The sequence below is a fragment of the Cavia porcellus genome, unplaced genomic scaffold (assembly GCF_034190915.1).
Source record: "Cavia porcellus strain 051 isolate PalLab524CR breed Dunkin Hartley unplaced genomic scaffold, mCavPor4.1 scaffold_25, whole genome shotgun sequence".
NCBI lineage: Eukaryota > Metazoa > Chordata > Mammalia > Rodentia > Caviidae > Cavia > Cavia porcellus.
In genome coordinates, this window is record NW_026947508.1 from 13,495,333 (window position 1) to 13,516,888 (window position 21,556).

A 21,556-nucleotide genomic window follows, 5' to 3' on the forward strand; every position below is an offset into this window, starting at 1 on the left:
TAGTGACGCTTTCTCTTCATCCTGGGAGAAGATCTTGGTCAGGTCTGGCTCATACTGGAGCAGTGTTACCCTGCATGTGACCATTAACAAGAGGACACTAGAAAACTGCGTGGTATCACACCAGGGTTCCAACAGGTGGCCTCTTAGCACCCTGAGGAGGTTTGAGATGGGGGGTCTTTGTGGTCAACAGGATTTCAATTTCAGCCATGCTACTTGGCCCTCTCTGCCCCTTCTGTGAAATGTGTGTCATAATTCCTGACTGTCTTCTTCCTGTGAGATGCAAACTAACAGGTGATAGAAAATTTCTACCACTCATCAACTAACAAGTTTTAGTGTTTTGGTGACCTTTAGTTGTCTTCCCCTCCTTCAGTCACCATTTTCACCCTCAATTTTAAAAAAAGATACACTACCAATTCTAAGACATTTCACTTTATTTAAAAGAAGCCAATATACAGGATATAAAGGGCACAATATTTACAACAGTACAGTAAACAGGTTAGTTTTCTGGTAGGATCAGTAGTCTTTCTGTGAGTACAAACCCCCCTCCCAGTGATGTTAGATCCAGCTGCAGACAAACAGCAACGGGGGGTGGGGCAGGACTGAAATTCAGGTAGATGCTAAAATGTCCACGGGGGTTAGGGGGCTGCACCTCATTTCCTGGAGAGCTTGGGAGGGACAGACAATGGTGAAGGATTCACCTTAAACAGAAAGGCCATCCCAAGACTGGAAATCTTCTACTCGTGGAAAATTCCCTCCAGAGTCTGACTTTCTCATATCCCTCAGGCACCCCCAGATTCTCACCTCTAGGATAGTGCCTTTCTAGATCCAAACTCAGTGTCCCAAGAAGAGGACTGGGAAAACCCCGGGCACTCTGGTCTGTCATCCAGGAGCACAGGACTGCAGCCCAGTTCTCCACCTGGAGCAGACACAGCCAGGAGTGGGCTCTGGGCACCTTACTGCCCCTCCCACGCCAGCTGCCTGACACCCTGGGACCCCCTAAAGCCCAGGCCCAAAGGAGATAGTGTGCTCCCCAAACCCACAGCCGGACAGCCAGCCACACTCTGCTGATTCTCAGCCCTCTCCCAACACAGCTGAGTTACAAACGGGCCTTGGCAGAGCAGAGCTGGGTGAGGAATCAGACAGAGCCTACCCACAGAGGGTACTGGGGAGAGCTTGCCCCTCCCTAGGACTCCTCCCATCCGAATTCTGAGTTTCTTGCAGCCCTCCTGTCCCCAAAAGTGTCCCCTTACAAGACCTCCAAGGAGCTGAGGGGTCACAGAAGAAGAAAATGGGTGAAGGGAGACCTATCCTCGGCTGAAGCCACACACAGGTGTGAATGATCAGAGTGCGGACGGGAAGGCAAGACAGGGTGAGGGGTACCAGGTATATTAAACCCAGCAGCAACATGCACGATATCTTGCCCACAGAAAAATGCTGACTACCACAACTGCCTACCTGAGATTTAAAAACCCTTCCCTTTCATAAAAATAGATAAGAGTCTCTTGCTTTATAAATAGATTACATTTAGCTTAAGTTACACCATAGGGGATCCCCTAACCTACCCTGCCTCTCCCTACCCCAAGCAGAAGTGGGTAGACTCTCCATAGGTCATCTGAGCTCTGCCCCAGAGCTAAGTCGGTGATGGATGGGTCCTCCAGAGCCCTCAAGACACATCGCCACGAGAAAGCAAATGGTGTTTGCTTGCCAATAATATTTATCCCTGTTCTATCTCAGAAGAGTGCGCATGTGTGCGTGTGTGCGTGCGTCTATATGTGTGTTTCACAGCCAACCAGGGAGCCCAAGGATGCTATCTTCCCTGCTGCTCCCCAGTCCTCAGTGTGTATAAAACCCCCACAACTAGGAGAGTGAGAGAGGGCAGCACGGAGAACCCATCTGAGGACAACCCTAAAATACCAATGTCAGTATGACACCGGGCTTAGAAATAGAAAAACTAAACAAAAAATTAAGTATTTACAGCTTTACAAAGGACCGACCAGTTCATCCCAACTGGGGCCTGACGCTGCCCCAGCAAGCAGTGGGGTCTTTCTTGGCAAGCTGTGGGCTCGAGGTGAGGAGACAAGCAGGCCCACTGGCGACTAACTTAAAAATGAATTTAGTGGCGTGGGAGGTAGCGAGGCCTGGACCCGAGAACCAGCCCTGGAGGCAGGCTCTCCACACCCTGCCTGTCCTCCCCTGTCCCCTGCCCCCAAGCCTCGCTCCCCAGGGGGAAGCAGCTATGCAGAGCCATCAGGAAGGGACTCCTAGGCCAGTGTCACCTGCTGTTCTCATGCTTCCTAGATAAATTCAGAGCACCTTAAAGACAAATGACCTATGTGTCCAAGGAGAAAACAAAACACCACAGGGCACCCATCGCCGTGGTAACCTCTGTTACCCCCAAATGCTAAACCCATCGCCTACTGTCTTAACCCTAAAGATATGTCTGTCACCTTCCCGCCACCTTGCGGAACCCAGAACTGGCATCCACTCTGCCCACCAAACTTCCAAACCACCCCCGATGCCTTTCTCAGCCCTGGGCAGTGAGACCACAGGGCAGACTCTTCTGCCCTTGTGGAAACGGAAAATCTTTACAGCAGCTGAGGTCCAAGCCCAGTTGGCTCTGATAACCTTTGGTTCAAATAAAAATAAGACAACAATAACAACATCAACAATAATAATCAGGTATGTTTGAACCCTGTAACCTTTAGAACAATGGTTGGTGAGGAAGAGGGAAAGGGCTGTCTCTCTTCCAAAACCACTGTCCCTTCAAGTACCTGCCAAAAGGGACAGTTTAGGTAACAAGAGATGAGGAGGATGGCCAGGCGTGGCGGTGCGCACACCTGAATTCCAGCACTCTGGGAGGCTGAGGCAGGAAGATCGCAAGTTCAAGCCCAGCCCAGACAACTTACTTAGTAAGAACGTTGTCTCAAAATAAAAAAAAAAAAATAAAAATTTAAAGGGCTAGGGATGAAGACAGAAGTCTCAAAGCCAGAGTGCACAGGGACCAGTGGGATATTCTTCCCAACAGTACAAAACAAAACAAGGGGGAAACTCATGAGGAAGGCCACGGAGTTCTGATAAATTACATCAAACGGTCACTAACATTCCCATTCTCTCTATATACACATACATTATGTACAACGGCTTTAAGGTGTGATACACAGAGCGAGGAAGAGAGAGAAGGCCCTAACAGATCAACGGCGCCCTGCGCATGGTGGTCACCGGCCACCCCTCCAGCCCAGCACCCTTGGGGCCTCGGCACTGGCAGGTACTGAGTTCTGGTCCTCAAACACATTTTGCTCTTTTGACCTCTAGAGGGAGCTCTTCAGCCAACAAAACCCCAAATGGGTAATCACCCCACTGTACTGGGCCCAAAAAGGGCGGCAAGAGGAAGAAAATGTTCTCAACACAAGACCTTTCTTAAACACAGGGGAGATAATGGCTCAGATGAACCCCCCAAGCGGTCAAAAGAATTAGAGAAAGAGGCTTGTGTGCACCCCCAGGGGAATAAAGGTGTCCTCTATCAGCTGCTATGCAAGCCATCTCCAAGCCACCAGCGGCCACCAACACCTCCCTCCCCGCCCCTTGCCAGTCTCTCTTTGCTGTCAGTACCAGCAGGTGACCGTGGGACAGAGGAGAACCACCATAGCAACGGGATGGTGCTTCCCTGTGCTCTGCCACGGACTGAGGGGAACCAGGCCTGGCCTCTTGGGACTTTCTCACAGAGAAATTACAGCTCGAAAACTCCTTAGTACTGGCCGGAGACAGAGGGGAGAACATCAAGTCATCAGGACGATAAAAGACCCCCACCCCACCCCAACCCGACAGAGGTCCCAAAGAAAGCAAGCAGTAAGGTGGGCTGGGCCCCACGACCTTGACGGGGACCCCCTCCCCAACCAGCGCTCACCCTGGGAGGCTGCAGGAGGGCGATCCCCGGAACCCCAGCCTCCCAGCCCCAGGGCAAACCAGGAGTCTGGGAGGGGCCTGCCTTCCACAAGGATATAAGGCAAGCTGCTTTTTGTTTTTGTTTTTGTTTTTGTTTTTTTGCATAGTAATTTAAACACAGTGAGGCTCCACCTAGTCCCCCACAGTGCCTTGTCCCTCCACTGCGCCACTAAATCCGAAAAAGGAAATAAAAATTGGTCTTCCCTCCCTTCTGTCCACTTTTCCCTCTTCCAGAGAGGTCCCCACCAAGGCCTGGAGGTAATCACTGGCTCCCTCCAGGGGACGGCAGATCACCCCAAGTCAGCCAGCGCCAGCGCCTGGGCCCCGCAGAAGGGAGGGCAAAGCTCATGCCAATCAGGAGCAGGTGGGAGGGTAGAAAAATCCGCTTGATGCCACACCCGGGCCCCTCCTTTGCTTTACGTATAAAAACACCTGCTAGGAATAATTCTTTGGAGCGCAAAGTGGCTCAGCTTAAGGGAGAAGGCACAGTTAACACTGCATCGTCCTGGACAGAAGTCTGCACTTGTAACGTGGAGAACAATAGAAATTGACAGCACCATTCCTTGGGTGGGTAGGTGGGCGGATGGAGGAGGGGCACTGGTCAGTGGTGGGGCGAAGTGGACGGAAAGAAGGAAGGAAGCAGCAGTCCCTCAGGGCCTCCGGAGAAGGGCAGAGGAAGTGTATGAGCGAGGACTGGCGCCCACTTTGAGGGCCCTTCCCGGCCCAGTGGAGAGAGCGGGCCAGGGCCCATCACCAAGACCACCAGGCGCGCGGGGCCTCCGTCATCAGCTGACCATGGGCTCTACGTCTGCTTCTCGCTCCAGCTCATCCTGGATCTCGTCCGTACTTCCTGAGTCGCTGCTGGCCACAGAGCTCGGTGATGGTGAATTCCTGGGGAGCACAGGGAAATGGGGGACACTCAGAGGGGCAGGAAGGCGGTGTAGCCGTGCCCGTCAGGTCCACCCTCAGAGGGGTCCCACTCTGGCTTCTTTCCTTAGCATCCTTTAATGTTTTGGAAGTCATGGCTGATCCGAGAGATGCAAACAAAGTCCTTTTACATATTGTTAAGGGACAATTCCTGACCTGTGGCCTCCCAGACCTCCCGGACCCTCTGCCCCAGCTTCTACTGGGTCTCCACGCAGAAGGCTCCTCGGGAGCCGTGGACATGGATCAAGCTTGGTTTTTACCCTGCAATCATCCAGCCCAAGTCCAGGCACATAGGGGACACTCCAAATAACTCAGAGCACAAAGGGAGGCTACCCAGGATGGAGGTTAAGCAGCACCGCGTAACTCTACCACAGGTGGCTGGGGCCTTACGCAAGCTGTCCACCTGCCTGTACTAACAGTAGGTCCTGCGGGATCTGAGAGTTAAGACGGATCAGGCTGAGCCAAGCCACCACCCTACTGCTTCTTGTATGGGAAGATGTCACAAATGGGTGGCTTGTGCCAAGCATTCTCCACTGTTATCTTACTCTATTAGCAATGTGTCTGTGCCCCAACAAGGCTATGTGTGCTGATGGCAGGACTCTGTCTTCGTGTGTCACACCTGAAACACATCAGACTCCTGGGGACAGACCCACCTGACCCTGGGTTGGAAGACAGGAAAGAGGGAAGGGAAAGCTCTTCCTATGAGAGATGGGAGCCGATTCACAAACAGAGGGGAAGTCTCCTGCCTGCCTCTGCCACTCAACGCCACACTCAGTGGGGCGTAAGCTCTATGGGAGTTAAGGGAGAAGAGGGAAAAGTGGACGGGAGGCAGGGGTTCTGGCTGTTCATTACTAGATCCCCATAGTCTAACACACGGTAGACCTCCAAAGGTATCTATTTTCCTGGGCAACAAAGGCAAGGCAGGGGGCATCACAATCCCTGACTTGAAATTATACTATAAAGCTACTGTGATAAAAACAGCATGGTACTGGCAATAAAAAAAAACCAAGTATCTGCTGGCACAACGGGAGCAGTTGTTGGGGTAACTCCAGGAGATAAGATACATAAGTCCCACAGTACCCAGCAGGTGTGCTAATATTCACCAAGTGGATGGACGGATGGACAGCTAGGCTGGAGGATGGAACGTAGCCAGGCTGTAAGGTGCAGCCCGGAAAGTATCCCTCCCCGCCCCAGGCCTCCACCACTGAATCTCAGGAGCACAGGCAAGGTACCTGTCTGCGGAGCCTTTGATGAGCCGGCGGCAGGTCTCCATCTGCACGTCCAGGCCCCGCTTCATGCTGCACATCTCCATGTACTCGTGCAGGTGCCGGTTCATGTCGCTCTTGGCCGTGGCCAGCTCCAGCTGGGAGGAGCGATCAGAAGCAATGGTGAGGACCAGCCGCCCTTCGGGCAGAACCCTCAGCACCCTCCCTCCTCAACTCCTCAGTGGCGGCATCATGGAAGCCACCTCGCCCTTGGGACCTTGGCTCTTGGACATGGACCTCCCTGGCCCTCTGCTGTCCGTGCCCTCTGGAAGCGCTCTTGGTCAAAGAGGCGTGGCTGCCTGGCCACCCAGAGGCCCCATTCTGATAAGCCCTGCCCAGTTCTGATAGCTCTCCTATGCACAGCATCTGTATGGCATTAACTCTAGTTACACAGCTGTTGGCCGCACAGCCTCCGAGGCAGAGGACTGGCTCGAAGGCTGCTGCTTCCTGGCGGTGAGGCCCGGGGCAGGTCACTTGGTCTCTTTTTATCTCGTCTCTCCTGAAGCCTTACCTCGATCTGGCCTATCGTCTCCTGGTATTCCTTGTCTCTCGTCTTGAAGAAGGATTCGGTCTCATGGATCAGGTTGCCCAGGTTTTCCTCCTGCTGGGGAGACAGCCGCCACAGGACAGATGGATGAGCTGGCTGGTGAGGGACTCAAGGGGGGACAGGGAAAAGGGGCCGCAGGGGCGGGGAGCCCGAGGCCCCAGCTCACCTCGCCCTGCAGGTCGAGGGTCGGGTTGCAGTTGGTGAAATCTTCCCAGAGCAGCAGAGTGTCTTCGTTCTCCTCCCACGTCAGGCTGTCACAGTCGTCATCAAAATCAAAGGTCTCCCGCCTATCAGGGGACAGCAGAGGACATGAGTGGACGGAAGGGGCCCATGAAGGGGATAAAAAGAGACGTCTTCCCCAGTGGAAACGCATCTATACTTCTGCCCGCAAAAGAAACGAGTGGCCATCAAAAAGGCATCTTTCTTTTTTTTTTTTTTTTGTCTTTTTCCTTTTTATCGGTACCAGGGATCGAACTCAGGACTGCCTGCTTGCAAGGCAGGCGCTTATGCCGCTGAGCTAAATCCCCAGCCCCTGCATCTTTCTTATGCAAAGAGAGTTTAACTCTTTCAAAACGCAGGGTGCATTTTGTACAGTGAAAAGCATACGTTTTGGGGCTCAGTGACAAGAGTACTTTGCTAGCAGGTGCAAGGCCCTGAGTTTAATCCCAGTACCATACATATTTAAAAGCACACATTTTTTGTTTTTTGTTGTTTTGTTTTATTTTTATGTTTTTTGAGACAAGGTTTCACTATGTAGTTCAGGCTGGGCCTGAACTCACACTGCAGCCTAGGCTGGACTTGAACTCACAGCAATCCTTCTGTCTCAGCCTCCCAACTACTAGGATTACAGGTGAGCACCACTATGCCCAGTAAAAGCACATACTTTTAAAGACGATGGGCTGTAGTTCATAGAGACTGAATACATTTTCCTTGCAAGGCCACTTGGACAGCTATTCTTGAGCCTCAATTTTTGAACCAAGTTATTTACATCATCCCCATTTTACAGTTGAGGAAATCTCAGCTCAGAAAGAATAACTCCAGGTAAAAAGCTGCCTCGAGCGCCCCCTGGAGCCAGGCCGGGAAGTGCCTGAAGTAGCCTATAGGTGGCTCCGGGAGTCCAGGGACCAGAGCTGGGCCTCGGGCGGAGGAGGGGGACTGAAGAGGGAGGCGGGGTGGGAGCCCATGGGGTCAGCAGTCCAGCAACCCAGACTCCTCTCCTGACTTCACTTCCTCGCCAGCGGCTGGGATCTGATGGAAAAGCCAGCTGCGGACAGCAGGCCAGAAAGGACCGGAAGCGGGGGAGGGGAGAGGCCGCTACTCCAGGGAGGGGCGGAGGTGGGGCTCTGGCCCAGGCCGTGCAGATTTCTCCTCCTCTACCTCCTCCTCCTCCTCTCCTTGGTCCCAAGCCCAAGCAACTGATTTGGATCAAAACAAAACAGCCTGACCCAAGTGGATCATTCAAAGACTTCCCTACAACTGTCTGGGGGCGGGCGGTCTCTGGCTTGGGTCTGGGCCACGGCCAGGGGAGATATCAGGGAGAAATCCAGGGCCCACGGGGGAGGGGGAGGGCGGCCACTGCTGCTGTGCGTGGAACTGCAGGTGGGGGTATGGGGACAGTGACCGTGTTCAGAGGATTGTCTTTAACTTAGGCTACTTTACACCAGATAAATCTAATTAGATACTGAACCCCATCCAGACCTGTCAACATCCACTTGTACAGCATGGGCTCCTGCCTGACTCCCATTTGACCCTCTTTCGACACAGCAGGAGCCTTGGCTTGGGGAGCTCCCTGTCTCTGGATGTGTCCCTTTGCAGCTCACCCCATTCCCGTCAGCTTAATCATTCCCTGGGGACTTCAAGTGACCAGCTATTTCTTCAGAGAAGCCCTTTAATTCAACCAAATGGCTGGGCATGCTGATGCATGTCTTTAATTCCAACACTCGGGGAGGCTGAGGCAGGAAGCTGGCAAAGTTGAGACCAGTCTGGGTGACTTAGTGAGATCCTATGTCTTAAAAATGAAAAGGGGGCGCTGGGGATTTAGCTCAGTGGCATAAGCACCTGCCTGGCAAGCAAGAGGTTGTGAGTTCGATCCCTGGGGGGGGGGGGATGAAAAAGGGGCTGGGGTTGAATCCCCTTTACTGCAATTAATCAGTCAATAAATAAAAGTCAGCCAAATGAGCCTGGCCTCTCTGGAGCATGCAGTTTGGCTCAGGAATGCTCAGAGCAACAGTCGGAAAACCTGGCCCAGCCAATGGTTAGGCTTCTGTTATCTGCAAAAGCAAGTGAGGTCTGAGGGGGATTTGTGTGGAAAGAAGAATCTAGGGCCTCCTTTTTGTTGTCAAGCAGCAAAGCTTCCAAATGCAGCCCCCTCTCACATCTGTGTCAAGGAAGCAGCAGGTTCAGGGCAGGATCTGGCTGAGGAATTCAGTCCCCACCCAAGTTCCAACCCCCATCTCTTCCACCTCCTTTCAAGTCATCCAGCTGAGCCAAAAAAGGGACCAGGAGAGGGACAGTGATACAGCAGGGATGGGAAAGGGCATCTCTTCCTAGCATGCAGACAGCTGGTGTAGGGGACACAGCACTGGAGCAGGAGCGGACCCCTGGCTCTGTCCCAGTCTGCATGTGACCCTCTACAAGCCGATACCCCAGCCTCGGCATGAAGGGGACTGCGTAGCGCCATGCCAGCCTCGCAGCTGGGAGTCCTAGGAGAGAGCTGAGTTCTCAGGGTCTAATGCAAGGGACTCCGATGAAAGAGGGGGCCAGAAGGCTGGGGGACAGAGAGGCAGGCCCCAGAGAGCAAGTCCCAGCCCTGCCCTTGGATGTACTCACTGTCCACACCCACACCTGCCCCCTGTCCCTCTCTAGGGCACTGCTAAAGATACATTGAGAATACAGCACTGGACACGCCAAGATCACAGTGCCACCAGGGTTCCAGGCCATGAGGTTTGGTGCACGAGTTCTCTAGGTGTGAGGAAGGGCGGACCTGCTTGGTAGCATTTGCCAACTTTCTGCGGTAGCAAGTTTCATGTTACTAATGTGACATCATGAACCTGTACACCAATGGTACCAGGACTGTCAGCTTGCAAAAGCTGGTATCAGCTGTCCTGGCCACCACTGGCCATACCAACCCCCGAGCTGGGCAGCAGCTCACAATGGGGCACTCTAGTGAGACAGGCTGGGCCTGGGTCCAGCTCTGCCATGCACCAACTGAGTGTCTTAGTCAAGTTACTTCTGCCCTTGAAGTCTCGGTTTCCTCGTCTACAAAAGGGAAGGAGAAGCCTGCCTTCGAGCTTGGGCGTCGGGCATCAGCTATGTGCCCTTTGAGCACCCTTGCTTAGGGGACACTCAGTGAGTTCAGCCCAGTCTCAGGCTTCTGAAGAGAATGAGAACATGAAATTTCCTGAATTATCACTGTTGCAAATCAACCTTAGTTCTTCCAGAACACAGTGCTGGCCCAATCAAACGCGAACGCAAGCTGCTCTCAGCCCAGCCCACCGATGTCCCCTCCTCCCCACCGTGCCCTCAGAGTGGGGTACAGGGGCAGCGGGGACACTCACAGCTGGTTAAACATGCGCTTCATCTCATCTGTGATGTTCATGGAGCCAACCTCGTCATCCGAGAACCGATTCACCTCTCCGTCCTGCTCCGAGATGTCATCGTCTGAAGCCACTTTACGCTCCTTCTTTTTGGGGACCACCTGGACCAAAAAGGAAGAGATGGAAGGATCTATGAGGCTCGGCTAGATTGGAGGGTTAGGGCAGGAAGGAAGGGAACCGGAGTCTCAGGATGTGGATGGAGCGTGGCTGGACCAGCCACCGTGGGAAAGATGCATGGGTCTTCTAGGAAGCAGGCGGCATTAGCAAGAAGCATGAGGTGGGAGACATGCGGGGTGGAGAATACCGGATGCTGGACCCTACCTTGCTCTGAGAGCCACTTTTTCCCTTCCCCAGAAAAGCAGTCCCATGATTTAGCAAAGGGGTGAGCCAGACCAGGGTGCAGAGTCACTGGAGTGTCTCAGAGCCAGCCACAGAGACGCCGTACCCCCCACAACGATCAGCACAGCTCCCGGGGCCCTCCTTTCCCATGCAATGGCACAGACATTGGCCCAAGGCCCAAGCAGACAAGACATGAGCAGATGAAGGTGGCACGGGTCCCCTGCTTTCCAGCAGAGGGGCAGCCAGAAGGCATGGAGAGAGAAAGGGCCCTCGAGAGGCCCAGACCCTGCCAGCCAGGTCCAGATCCTAACAGAAAGCAACAACACACCATCCTGCCCAGGCTCGAGCAAAAGCCATACAACCCCAAACTCCAGAAGCAGCCTTCAGAGAATGACACGGGCCCTCAGGCGTCCCCAAGCCCTCTCCCAGGACTCCATCAGTGCTAACTGACTGTTCTCTCTCAGGGGCACCTTCACTGCATGCATGTCAGGTCTGGGGGCATTAAGACTCTTCCAGAATAAAGTACAGCCGATGGCTCCTCTGTGACTTCCGAGGCCCCTCTGCCAGGGTTCAAGTCAGTTCTCCAGATAGCCTGGCAATGGGTCTCCCACCACCGGGACAGTGATCAGTCCTGATGGCCAGAGGGACAGGCAAAAAGCAAGACAGTGGACACAGCATGGGCCAAAGGATGCATCCTGGAGGGCCAGGACCCTGAGTCTTAGCCCAGTTTTGACCACTTCCATGCCTGGACACAATGTCACGCAACCCCCTGAGCCCAGGTGTCCTCAGCCATGAATGAAGCAGTCAGATTCGACAGTGGAGTCCATGGGGCCTACAAGTCCACGCGTCCCTGAGAACATTTCCCTAGGAGGCAGAAGGTCCAGTCAAAGCTACCTCTCGGGAAGGGAGTGAGCGGATGTTGGGAAAAGAGGGGCTGGCCAGGCAGCAGTGGGGGCCGGGGGACTCTGGGGGTGGGGAGGCTGGTGAGCGGGATGGCCCTAGTCACCTGGAAGATCTTGGACACGTCTTCCGAGTTCCGCTGCTGTGCGACATCGCACAGCTTGGCCGTGATATCGATTCGGCGGCAGATGTCCATGTCCACCTTCATGGCCTTTTCTTGGATCTTTGTGTCCAGGTCTGTCATGGGCTGCAGGGAGGACAGCAGGCAGGGGTTACGTGAGCGAGGGATGGAGCAAGCAGGAGGGCCTGGGTGGAGTGGGGAGATCCCTGGAGTCCAAGGGAGACTTGGCCTGTCCTGCGAGTGGACGATTGGGTCAGTGCTAGTCAGGGCGGGGTGGGTTGCGTTGGGACCTCAGAGGGACCGTGTGTGCAGATCTCCCTGCAGGCTGCAAGGAGAGAGATCCCTCTCTCAGCAAGCAACAGAGTCAGTGTTTGTTTTGTTAGAGGAAAGAAAAACAAAAGACAGCTTCCACTGTTAGATGGAGTCCCTCTTTTTCATCCGGCATGTCCCATATGGCCCCACACAGCACGCCTGCCACGGCACCTCTGTCCTGGATTCCTCCCCCAGCTGACAGCAGACGCTCATCTAGGATGAGGGGAGTCTCCTGGCCCAAGTAAGAAGTCGTGCGGCTCCACCTAGGGCCCCAGGATTCTCCGGCTCACCCAGCCTCACGTCCCAGAGCGCCAGAGGCCAGGCCACGCCATCACTCACACCCTGCCTCCTTCTCCGCACCCCTCCTCTGCGGTCTGGTCTCTCCCTCCATACCACCCGCAGCTCAAAGGCATCAAGAAATGCAGGTCCCCAACAGCAAGGAGGCCTTTGCTTCCCAACCCACGGTCACTCAGGAGCCCCAGGTGGTCCAGAGGACACACACCAGCCTTTCCTGCCTTGCATGGCAGCCTGCTGGAGGCCGAGGGAGCCTCAGGCTGGGCCAGTCCAGCCCACATCGTCAACCCCGAGCCAGGCCCCAAGGCCCGAGGCACAGTGAGCTGGAAAGGAGTCGAGCAACACACACGGGTCGTCGGAGGAGCCTGGGAGGGCGATGGGTTAAGCGGCGGATTAATGCATCTCTACTCAGACAGAGGGAAGCGGCGTGGGGAGGGCAGGAGGGCGCCTGGTCTCCCCGATGCATCTATCCGTCATCCTCAGGACAAACGCAGCCAGCCAGGACTCTAACTAGAAGCCGAGCTCGGAGCCTCGGAGTGAATAAAGCATTCTGCATGATGGGTGTGGGGGTGGAGGGAGGTCATGACACCAGGGGTGGCGGCCAGTGGCACTTACGTCACTCATGAGCCCCTTGAACACCACCAGCTCAGCCTTGAGCCGCTCTATCTTCTCGTTCATCTCCTCCTGGATGGCCTCGGCTTCCTGCGCTGCCTGCAGATGGACAGGGGCAGGCTTTAGCGGGGCTGACACCTGGCGGGGACGAGGAACTGGACACCCGGGTCCCTCGGAGCCTGGGCACTCCATGTCCCTCCAGGCTGGGTGCCTACGTGCCAGGGAAAGGTGCCAAGGACCTCATCTTCCCTGCCTGCTGCCCACTGCGCCCCACCGACCGCTCCAAACACTTCCCAGACAATCGTTTATGGCACGGAAAAATCCGTGGCAGACAGCAAGAGAAAAAGAACAGGTTAAGGTGAGGAGGGGCTCCAGTCCATTAAGCTTTGAAATTGCCAATATTCGGCACCTCTCACAAGAAAATGGCAGAGTGGCACACATCACCCAGATGCACAGGTGGGGGACCCAGATGCACGGGTGGGGGAGCCCTGGCATAGAAGAGGCTGAAGGTCACACACTCACTGACCCTCTGTGGAGAGAATTTTGATTCTGTTCTCTATGCTTTTCTGAATTTTCCAAATTAAAAAAAAACTTTTTAAAAAAGAGAGATATTCATTCTTTTCCTTGTATATATTGGTAAGTATTTCAGTCTCTCTTTCTTAGGTTATAAATGCTTTAAATATCAGAAATGGATTTTTAATTATTTTATTTTATTTATTTTTTATCCTCACATAGGCTAGGCAAGGGCGCTACATCACCCAACCTAATTCTTATAATTTTTGAAAAGAATTTTGGGGCCTTCTCATAGAATCGCTATTTCCATTCCTGTTTGACTTAGAGGAAAACAGAGGCCAAGCCGTGAAGTTTGCTGCCCACGGTCGCCACAGCGGATGAGCAGCAGAGCAGGCAAGGCAATGTGTGCCCCGTGGAGCCCGCTCAAGCCTGCCAGCTATCTCCGAGGCATCAGTCCAAACTTAAGGGACCTGCGATCTGAGGGGCAGGGGGACTTGGAACCACCTAATGCAGCCTCTGCAAGGGACACAGGCTGAAGAGAGTCTCCAGCTCCAGCTAGCCCCAGGCTTCCCAACTCCTGAGGCCGAGCTCTATGGCCAGCCAACTGCACTGGGCCACCCTTAAATACAGGAGACGCAGGAGACCTCCTGGTGTCCCAGAGGCGCAGCTGGAGCAGAGGAAGACACACAGGGCAGGGGCCATTCTGAGAACCCTTTCTGGCTTTCCTTGGCACGTGGTTCTCCCACACTTCTCCTGGCCAGGACCTCAAGGTCTCTTACCTCCTGTAGAGTGTCCACCATGGTCTGGAGGTCCATGCGCTTGGTGAGCTCCTCCTCCCATCTGCAAAAGTCAAGAAATACAGTGGTCAGAGAGTGACCTCTGCAAGCCAGTCCAGCCCTCAGTATCCACCCTCACCCTGTCCCTAGGCGCGGTGGAGAGGAGGCACGGGCAAATCCATCCCTGTGTCTACCCAGCTGGGTTGACACTGACTATAATTCCAAGTGGTGGCAAGTGCCACTTCCACGGCCTTAGCAAGGCACCATGGAGAGAAAGGTATGAAGGACCACCATAGCCTTCATACAAACTGTAAAGTGGGGTATAGATACCGCCACTCTTGCGGTACAAGATCAGTAAAACGCTGGGCCTCCCGAGGCGGCCCGCAGCTGGCTCACCCTGGGCTCTCCTTTGCACGTGCAGGAAACAACCTCATTGTGTTCAACACTGCAATCTTGGAGCCCCTTTATTTCGCAGTCCACTGAAACCAATACAGAAACCTACACAGGAACTGACACTGAGCTCGAAGACGCTAAAGGTCTTGCCCAAAGTCACAGGCATTCAAGGATGAGGCCAGAATTCATATCCAGGCCTCAACAAAATTCAACAAATACAACTCTTGATTCTTTAGCATTTATTGTATACCAGATCCAATGCTAAGGGCGTTCTGAATACAATTCCACTCATGTGTGCGCTGAGTGAGCTGAGCAGGAAAGGAGGGGGGTGCGGGCAAGCACAATTCACAGGGTACCCCAAGTACTAACTTCAGGATGGGAGGAGCAGCTCAAATACCAGTCCCCCACACCCAGTGCCCTTTGACACCCTCTTTGTCAGGGTGTCCTTCTATATCAGCTTGCTAGGTTCTCCAGCAGCCCCAGGGCCTGGGTAACGTCATCCCCCCACGTCTGGGTGAAGAGATCAAGCCTCAGAGTCACAGCTCCAAGGCAGGGGAGGGCAGGGGAGGGCAGGGGAGCAGGGACCCAGGCCCAGGGGAGGCTGCGGATGGACTGCTCGGAGTTCCTCTGTGGGCTCCCCAAACCAGCACCCTCAGAGCTTGAAGGCCCACTCTACTTCCCCACCTCTGCTCTGGGGCAGCTTCCTCTCTCCTCCCTCTGTCCCGGGACAGACAGCGGGCTTCTGTCTTTCCTCACCCCAGGCTGCCCTTCCCACATGGCTGCAAAGCAAGGCGGTCTGGAAGCCTTTTAGGATGCTTCGGGGGCCAGCTAAAAATAGGCCAGAGGGGAGGGACAGACAAAGAGTGGGTTACGTCACCAGCATTTGGAAACAAGAGAAAACGGATACTGTTTGCACACACAGAGGAAAATTCCTCCTCTCTCCCACACAAGATGGGCCTCACAGAGTTCCCAAAGGACACGTGCCCCACCCCCATTCACTCCGGTCTTTGTCAGCCCCTTGTTAGCCCACATGAGCCACCTGGTCTGTCCCCAGCTCTGGGGTCCAGAGTCAGGACCCAGAGGCCAGAGGGGCTGGGGCTCTGGCTAGCACTGGACGCTGCAGAGATGCTGGGGAGGGGCAGGGTGGGATCAGCCACGTGCCTCCTTGCTGTGCGGAGGGGAACTGAGGCTCAGAGTGTACAGGTCATTTCCCCAAGGTCACCCACAGTGTCTGGGAGCAGACTGAGGCAGAGTCTGCCCCACCACCTCCCTCGGAGGTCAGGCCCAAGGGGGTGGAGGCAGAAAGGCCAAGCAGGGAGAAGTCCCAGGCCGTTCTCACCCCAGCCCAGCAGCATGGGGCATCTGGGGCTTCCCTGGGGGAGGTGCAGGCCAGCAGGTCCCCAGCTGAATCATCTCTCCTGGCCACGCTGCTCCCTGCTCAGAGGGGAGGAAAGAGACTCGGATGCCGAGTCTGGCACTGCACTCAGTCAGGCTTCTGGGGACAGTCTCACTGCTGTGTCTCACAGCCGGGGCAGCAAAGGGTGAAGAATGACACATACTCCCTCCCTCAGACAGCTCTGAGACTGTGGCAGAGCAAAACTTCACCTCTGGGTAGAGGTCAGCAGACCCACTACACAGCTGGAAAAAATGAGGCTTGCCCAGATCTACACGAGGTGAAGTGAGCCTATCTCTTTAGACCTCTAGACAGTTAACAGCCAACATCAGTTGGCCAGCATGGCCCATGGTGCAGCTCTACACATACATCATCTGCTTTAACATGAATTATTAACCTTCTGGGGTAAAAAGACTTCCACTCAAGCCCATTTTGCAGATGTGTGAGCTGGAATTCAGGGTTTGTGAAGCAAGCTGTCTAACACCAGGCAGACAGCACACAGGGAGCTGGGATTAACACCCAGCCGGGCTGTGAAGCAGCATGTGTGAGACTTGGATATCATTAGCAATCTTGTTCCCTGCAGACCTTGACTCAGCAGGTCTAGGCGGGGCTTCGGCTCCCCAGTGGTGCTGGTCTGCATGTGACCAGGTTCCCAGGTTCTCAGAAACACAATCCAGTGCCTCTACCCCCCCCCACTCCTTTTGTTCACCTAACTCCTCCAGTTGGGTGCTTGAAGGAGGGATTTCATGGGCCTTTTATTCCCAAAGCAGGCTCACTTCTCCAGGTACAGAAGACAGACCTCACGTGCGGAGCCCACTGCCCTGAAGATGTCCCTCCCCTCCCGCAGAGGTGACAGGAAAAGCCTGCTGCAGCGGGTGACAGTGTTGACGGTGCAGAAATTGCGGGGTGAAGGGCCAGACGGGCCATGTCTTTCTTGCAGAGCCCAGACACCCAACATCTGCCGCAATTCAGCTCAGCTCGAGGGAGCACCCAGCCTCACCAAAAGCTGGCCAGTCAAATCATTGTTTCTGAGGTGTCGTCCATTTCCCCAGCACCATCCCTTCTTGCCTGGCCCTGCCCACCCAATTAAATTTTGGGCAGAAGGGTGCCCAGGGCGGAGGAAGCAGCACCTTGACTTTACAGCAGGAAGGCAAGGCCAGCCTCCCACCGAGAGGGGGCGCACTGCCAGGGGAAGCCAGTGCCCAAAAGTCAGTACTGCTAAAAGATGGTAGAGTTTGGAATCAAACTCAGGTCTGCCTGATTCTGATTCCTGAGCCTACTAACTCAAAAGGACTCCTGGGGGCATCTGGGATGTGAGCTGGAGAAAAAGGGATGCAGCCACCTTAAAGAGACCACCTTTGGAGCATGAGGTGAGTGCCCAGCAGACCACCTGACCTTCAAGTGATGCTGAGGGAAGGGAGCCGAGGGACAGTCACTGTGACCTCTGGGGGTGTTTGCCAAGTTAGGCATCTGTTCACATATAGCAAAATATCACTTAACCTTTACATATACATAAAATATCTGCCAAGGATTAAAACGGATTTTAACCCACTTTGCAGATGAGGAAAGGACTCAGCGCTCAGGTAACTCCTCCCTTTCCTCTCCCTCCTCCTCCTCTGCCTCCTGAAATCCTATCCCTTCTCCAGGCTTGTCTCAAATGTCATCTCCTCAAGTTGCAGCAGCCACTTCACTGTTTTCCTGCCCGGGACTCTAGGGGTTTGAGGTGCCTGCCTTGGGGGCCCCCAACCTGTCTTTCCAGGCAGCCTGGCCCACAGTGTCCCACGGCACACAGCTCTCACCCAAAGGAGCCGGCCCCGAGACACCCGATCACACACAGGGAGGCCCCTGCACAGGCCAGCTGGTACCCATCTCAGACTGGGGACCCTGGCTTAATGGGGCAAAGAGGTCCCCGCACCAGGCTTTGCTCAGTGGTGACAATCACCCCTCCTCATTCACTGCTAGTTCTTTGTTCCTAAAACCTTCCAGACTCTTGGTCAGAGTGATGTATTTATGGGACAGTTTTATGGAATGGAAAATGGATGGATGGATGGAAGGGCCTCTCATTCCTGGGCCCTCTCTCCCCTCAGCCCAGCCAGAGCATCTGAATCTGTACTCTCCGGGCCAGGGGCTGCCAGGAGCCAAGTTACCAGCACAGCCCGGACTTCCTCACATCTGCTGGGCTCCAGAGCCTCCCCCTGGAGACAGGCTGCGAGGCAGGAAGCAGGCAGGGAGAGCAGCCTTCCCTCTCCCCCTGCCCAGCGCTCCAGAGCAAAGGAGGGGTGGCAGGGATATCAGGACAATGCACTCGGGAAGAGGAAATGACTCCAGAGAACCACGCTTGGCTAAGACGTGGGGCCACCCCGCCACCATCTTCACAAATCGCACACGTGGGAGGCTGGTGGCCCGATGGGGAGCCAGCAGCGCCAGCCCTGGCCAGATGTGGTCGCCGCATTCCTGAGGAGCAACCGCTGGACCACGTGACTGACAAGAAATCTCAGCTGCCCAGCGGGGGAGGGGCGGCTTCCAGGTCCCCCCCCCCCAGCAGCGGGGCCAGCGGCTCCCCTCCCCCATCAGCCGCTCAACATGACACACAGACCCAGGAAAAGAGCCACAAAGGCGGCCTACGAGGGGCGGAAACGCGAGCCAAGCCCACATAGGGGCTGACTCAGAGGGTTTTCACTTCCTGTGCTGTCAAAGGAGACTCCAGCTTGAGAGGAAAGTGGGTACAGCCCTGGTAAATAATTAAGGTTTCTGAGACTTCAACCCTCCTTCCCTGCACTTTCCAGCTGTGCGTGACCTTGGACAAGCCCACTGTCCTCCCCAGGCCTCAGTTTCCCCAACTGTGAAGTGAGGTGGGAAGCATGAGGCTCCTTCTGAGAGGGGAGAGAATCCGTGAAGAAGAGGTCTGGACGGCACCCGGGCAGGAGCCAGGCGGAGCCACAGGCTTCCGCGCCTTGCAGGGCACCTTGCAGGGCGGGGAGCATCGGCACACCCAGGCCAGCTCACTCAGGTGATAAGGAACAGCTCAGGCGAGGCTGGGCCAGCGAAAACTTCAACCAGCACCGAGCACAGGCCTGGCCTCTGGCAGAGGGCAGGTGGGGGCGGAGCACCTTCCTTTCCCAAGAATGGGTCAGGTCCAGCGCCCTTGTCCTCTCTGTCCACCCTGCTCACTGCAAACACTGTCCAGCCAGTGCCCGGCAGCTCTCTGTGCCGCCTCCTACACAGACTTGTGGGGTGCTGTCGCCTCCCCACGTGGCCAGTGCCTCAGCCTGGTGCCCTGCTGGACTGGGGAAGGGGCTGCAGCAGGAGCTGTCCAGGGGGCCTCTCCCGTGGGGTACGGGTGACTTCCACTGAGGCCCCAAACAGAGTCCCAGTCTACTTCCTCATTCCACACTCCTGGCTGTCATCCCTCGGACAAGCCACATTGGTGGCAGGAGACAGATAAGGTGGGGGGAGGCTGGGAACACCAGGGCAGACACCCCATCACCAGCGGGGTGCCTCCTCCAGCAGCTCCCCGCCACACTCAGGAGTCTCCCACTTCCTGATTTCTTCCCTCCCTCTCGGGGTACGGTGAACATTGGTTCTCCCCTAAAAAGGGCAGTCAAGAAACTCAAGCTACCTGCCTGCCTTCCCCTCCTGGTACCATCCCACCTCCCCACCTCCAGGAAGGGGCGCCTCACGGATGTGCCCTTCGGAACTGCCCAGCTGTACTCGGCTGCTCTCAGAAGGAAACACAAATTAAATGCCAACTGATTGTCTCCACGGAGGAGGCATTAATTTAATGTGAACACTTAACCAGGACAGCTGGTTCCATTACTGGCGGGCAGTAATGGCCTGGGCAGCCCAGAGCGCGGGCTGGGAGCGGGTGATGGGGTCCGGCTGAGGAGCTGCCACCTGGAGACACATCGGCCTGCCCCGACGTGAACCAGCAGCCTCCTTCGCCAGGGATGCCAGCGGGCAAGGCCAGCCAAGGCTGCTCGGAGGAGGCAGAGGCCTCCTGTCCCCAGGGGAGAGGGCACTGGGCAGGGAGGCAACAGATCCCATTGCAAGTCCTGGCTGTGTTATGAGTTCAGCCCCACATGGGCAAGGTCGTTCTAGGCCCTGAACCTCAGTTTCCCCATCTGAGGTAGGATCTCTAAGGATCCCTCTGGACATGACATTTGCAGTGCTATTTGTACACCTTGGATATGGTCTTTCATTGCACCCAAGAAAAGGTGACATTCAACGTTAACCTGTGACCCCTACCTCCCAGGGCACCCAATGTCTGGCCAATGTAACCATAACCAGAGGGTATGTATCTTGTAGCTCTGTGACCTCAAGAAAGTTACCTGCCTTCTCTGGGCCTCAGTAATCCCCACCCAATCAGCATTTTTTGCAACTTAGCCATGCTGTAATTGACCAAAAGGTGCTCAGAACAGTGCTTGGCATGCCACGAGCACATAGTCAGTACCCTCGTCCCTTTGATCTTTAAATGGCAGATGCTGAGAGACCACAGTGAGTGACCGGGCCGCACCTGTACCCCAAGCTGTCTGACCCCAGAGCCACTGCGCCACCATAACCATGTTCCTGATGGTGACAATAATGAGTTCAGCGCCACTGTTACCTGACTGGGTGACCACAGCGCAGAAGGCTGCGGGGGGGTGACAGAAGGAAAGAAACCACAGAGCAAGGCCACTGATTCGCCACTGCCAGCAAAACCCCAGGAAACACCAGCTTCTTCCCTCTGCGTGGCCAGATGATCCTAAGAATTAGCAGGCACAGCTCGGCCCTTGAGGTCTGTCCTCACGAGGGCCGCTGTGGTAGCCGGGAAACTGAGGCAGGAGGATCCAGCTGGTCTCCTACACCACTAGGCAGGCGTTCTTCTGGGCCAGCTAACCACCTGCCCCGATGCCCGCTGAAGCTTCACTTCTTTCATGAGCCAGTCTCCCGATGACCCAGTGACAGGGAGAGCAGCATCCCATGCGAGGAGGATCAGCACCCCTTTAGGGGCACCATTTCCAACCTATTCCTTCTTTACCTCCTCCACGGAGCCCCCTGTGATCTCTACTCAGATCCACCATTATGCCCATATCGGGTGTTTCCAGCTGGGACCTGCTTTTGCTGACATGCAAGGCACTATAAATTTCCACGTCCCTGTTTGTCTCATCACATTCTGCCTTCTTAGAAAGAAGGCCACCGTAAAATGCCAATCATGTGCCAGCCGTTTTACTTCTGTTATGAGTCCCCACCACAGGTCTGTGAGCTGGATGTTATTATTCCCACTTTACAGATGAGAACACTGAGGCTTGGGTGAAAAGATTTGCTCGAAGTCAAACCCAGGTCCACCTGAGTCCCTCTGCTCCGTGGTAAGACATCCTCTTCAGCCCCATGCACTCCTACCCATGACCCTCAGTTCACCACTCAGAAAACGGAAAGCCAGGGACAAGTCACAGTCACTCATTTGGAAAACAGCCACTTAGCCAGCAGAACACTACCCAGAAACCAGAGGCAGCCTCTGGGGAAGAAAGTGTGCTTTCTTCCCTGGGTGGATCGACAAACAGTTCTCAAGTGCCCACTCAGAAGCCAAGTGCTGGGGACTCAGATGTGGACATGCAGGTCTTCTGCAGGAGGGAGGTAAGCAAGCCCT

At 55.0% G+C, this 21,556-nt stretch overlaps 1 protein-coding gene across 4 annotated transcripts in view; it reads right to left on the reverse strand.

Annotated features, from left to right (window-relative positions):
* Nucleotides 1–413: 413 nt before the first annotated feature.
* Nucleotides 414–21,556, reverse strand: part of Iffo2 (intermediate filament family orphan 2) — a 52,994-nt gene continuing 31,851 nt past the window's right edge. For 2 of the 4 annotated variants that reach the window (XM_063235623.1, XM_003471373.5), the window contains exons 2-9: nt 14,148–14,208; nt 12,859–12,954; nt 11,623–11,763; nt 10,239–10,378; nt 6,848–6,968; nt 6,646–6,738; nt 6,102–6,232; nt 414–4,833 (exon numbers count right to left, since the gene is read on the reverse strand). In XM_063235623.1, coding sequence (XP_063091693.1) covers nt 4,728–4,833; nt 6,102–6,232; nt 6,646–6,738; nt 6,848–6,968; nt 10,239–10,378; nt 11,623–11,763; nt 12,859–12,954; nt 14,148–14,183 — 864 coding nt within the window. In that variant the 5' untranslated portion in view covers nt 14,184–14,208 and the 3' untranslated portion in view covers nt 414–4,727. The remainder of the gene's footprint in view (nt 4,834–6,101; nt 6,233–6,645; nt 6,739–6,847; nt 6,969–10,238; nt 10,379–11,622; nt 11,764–12,858; nt 12,955–14,147; nt 14,209–21,556) is intronic. The other 2 variants (XM_063235621.1, XM_063235622.1) reach the window with 2 other exon arrangements.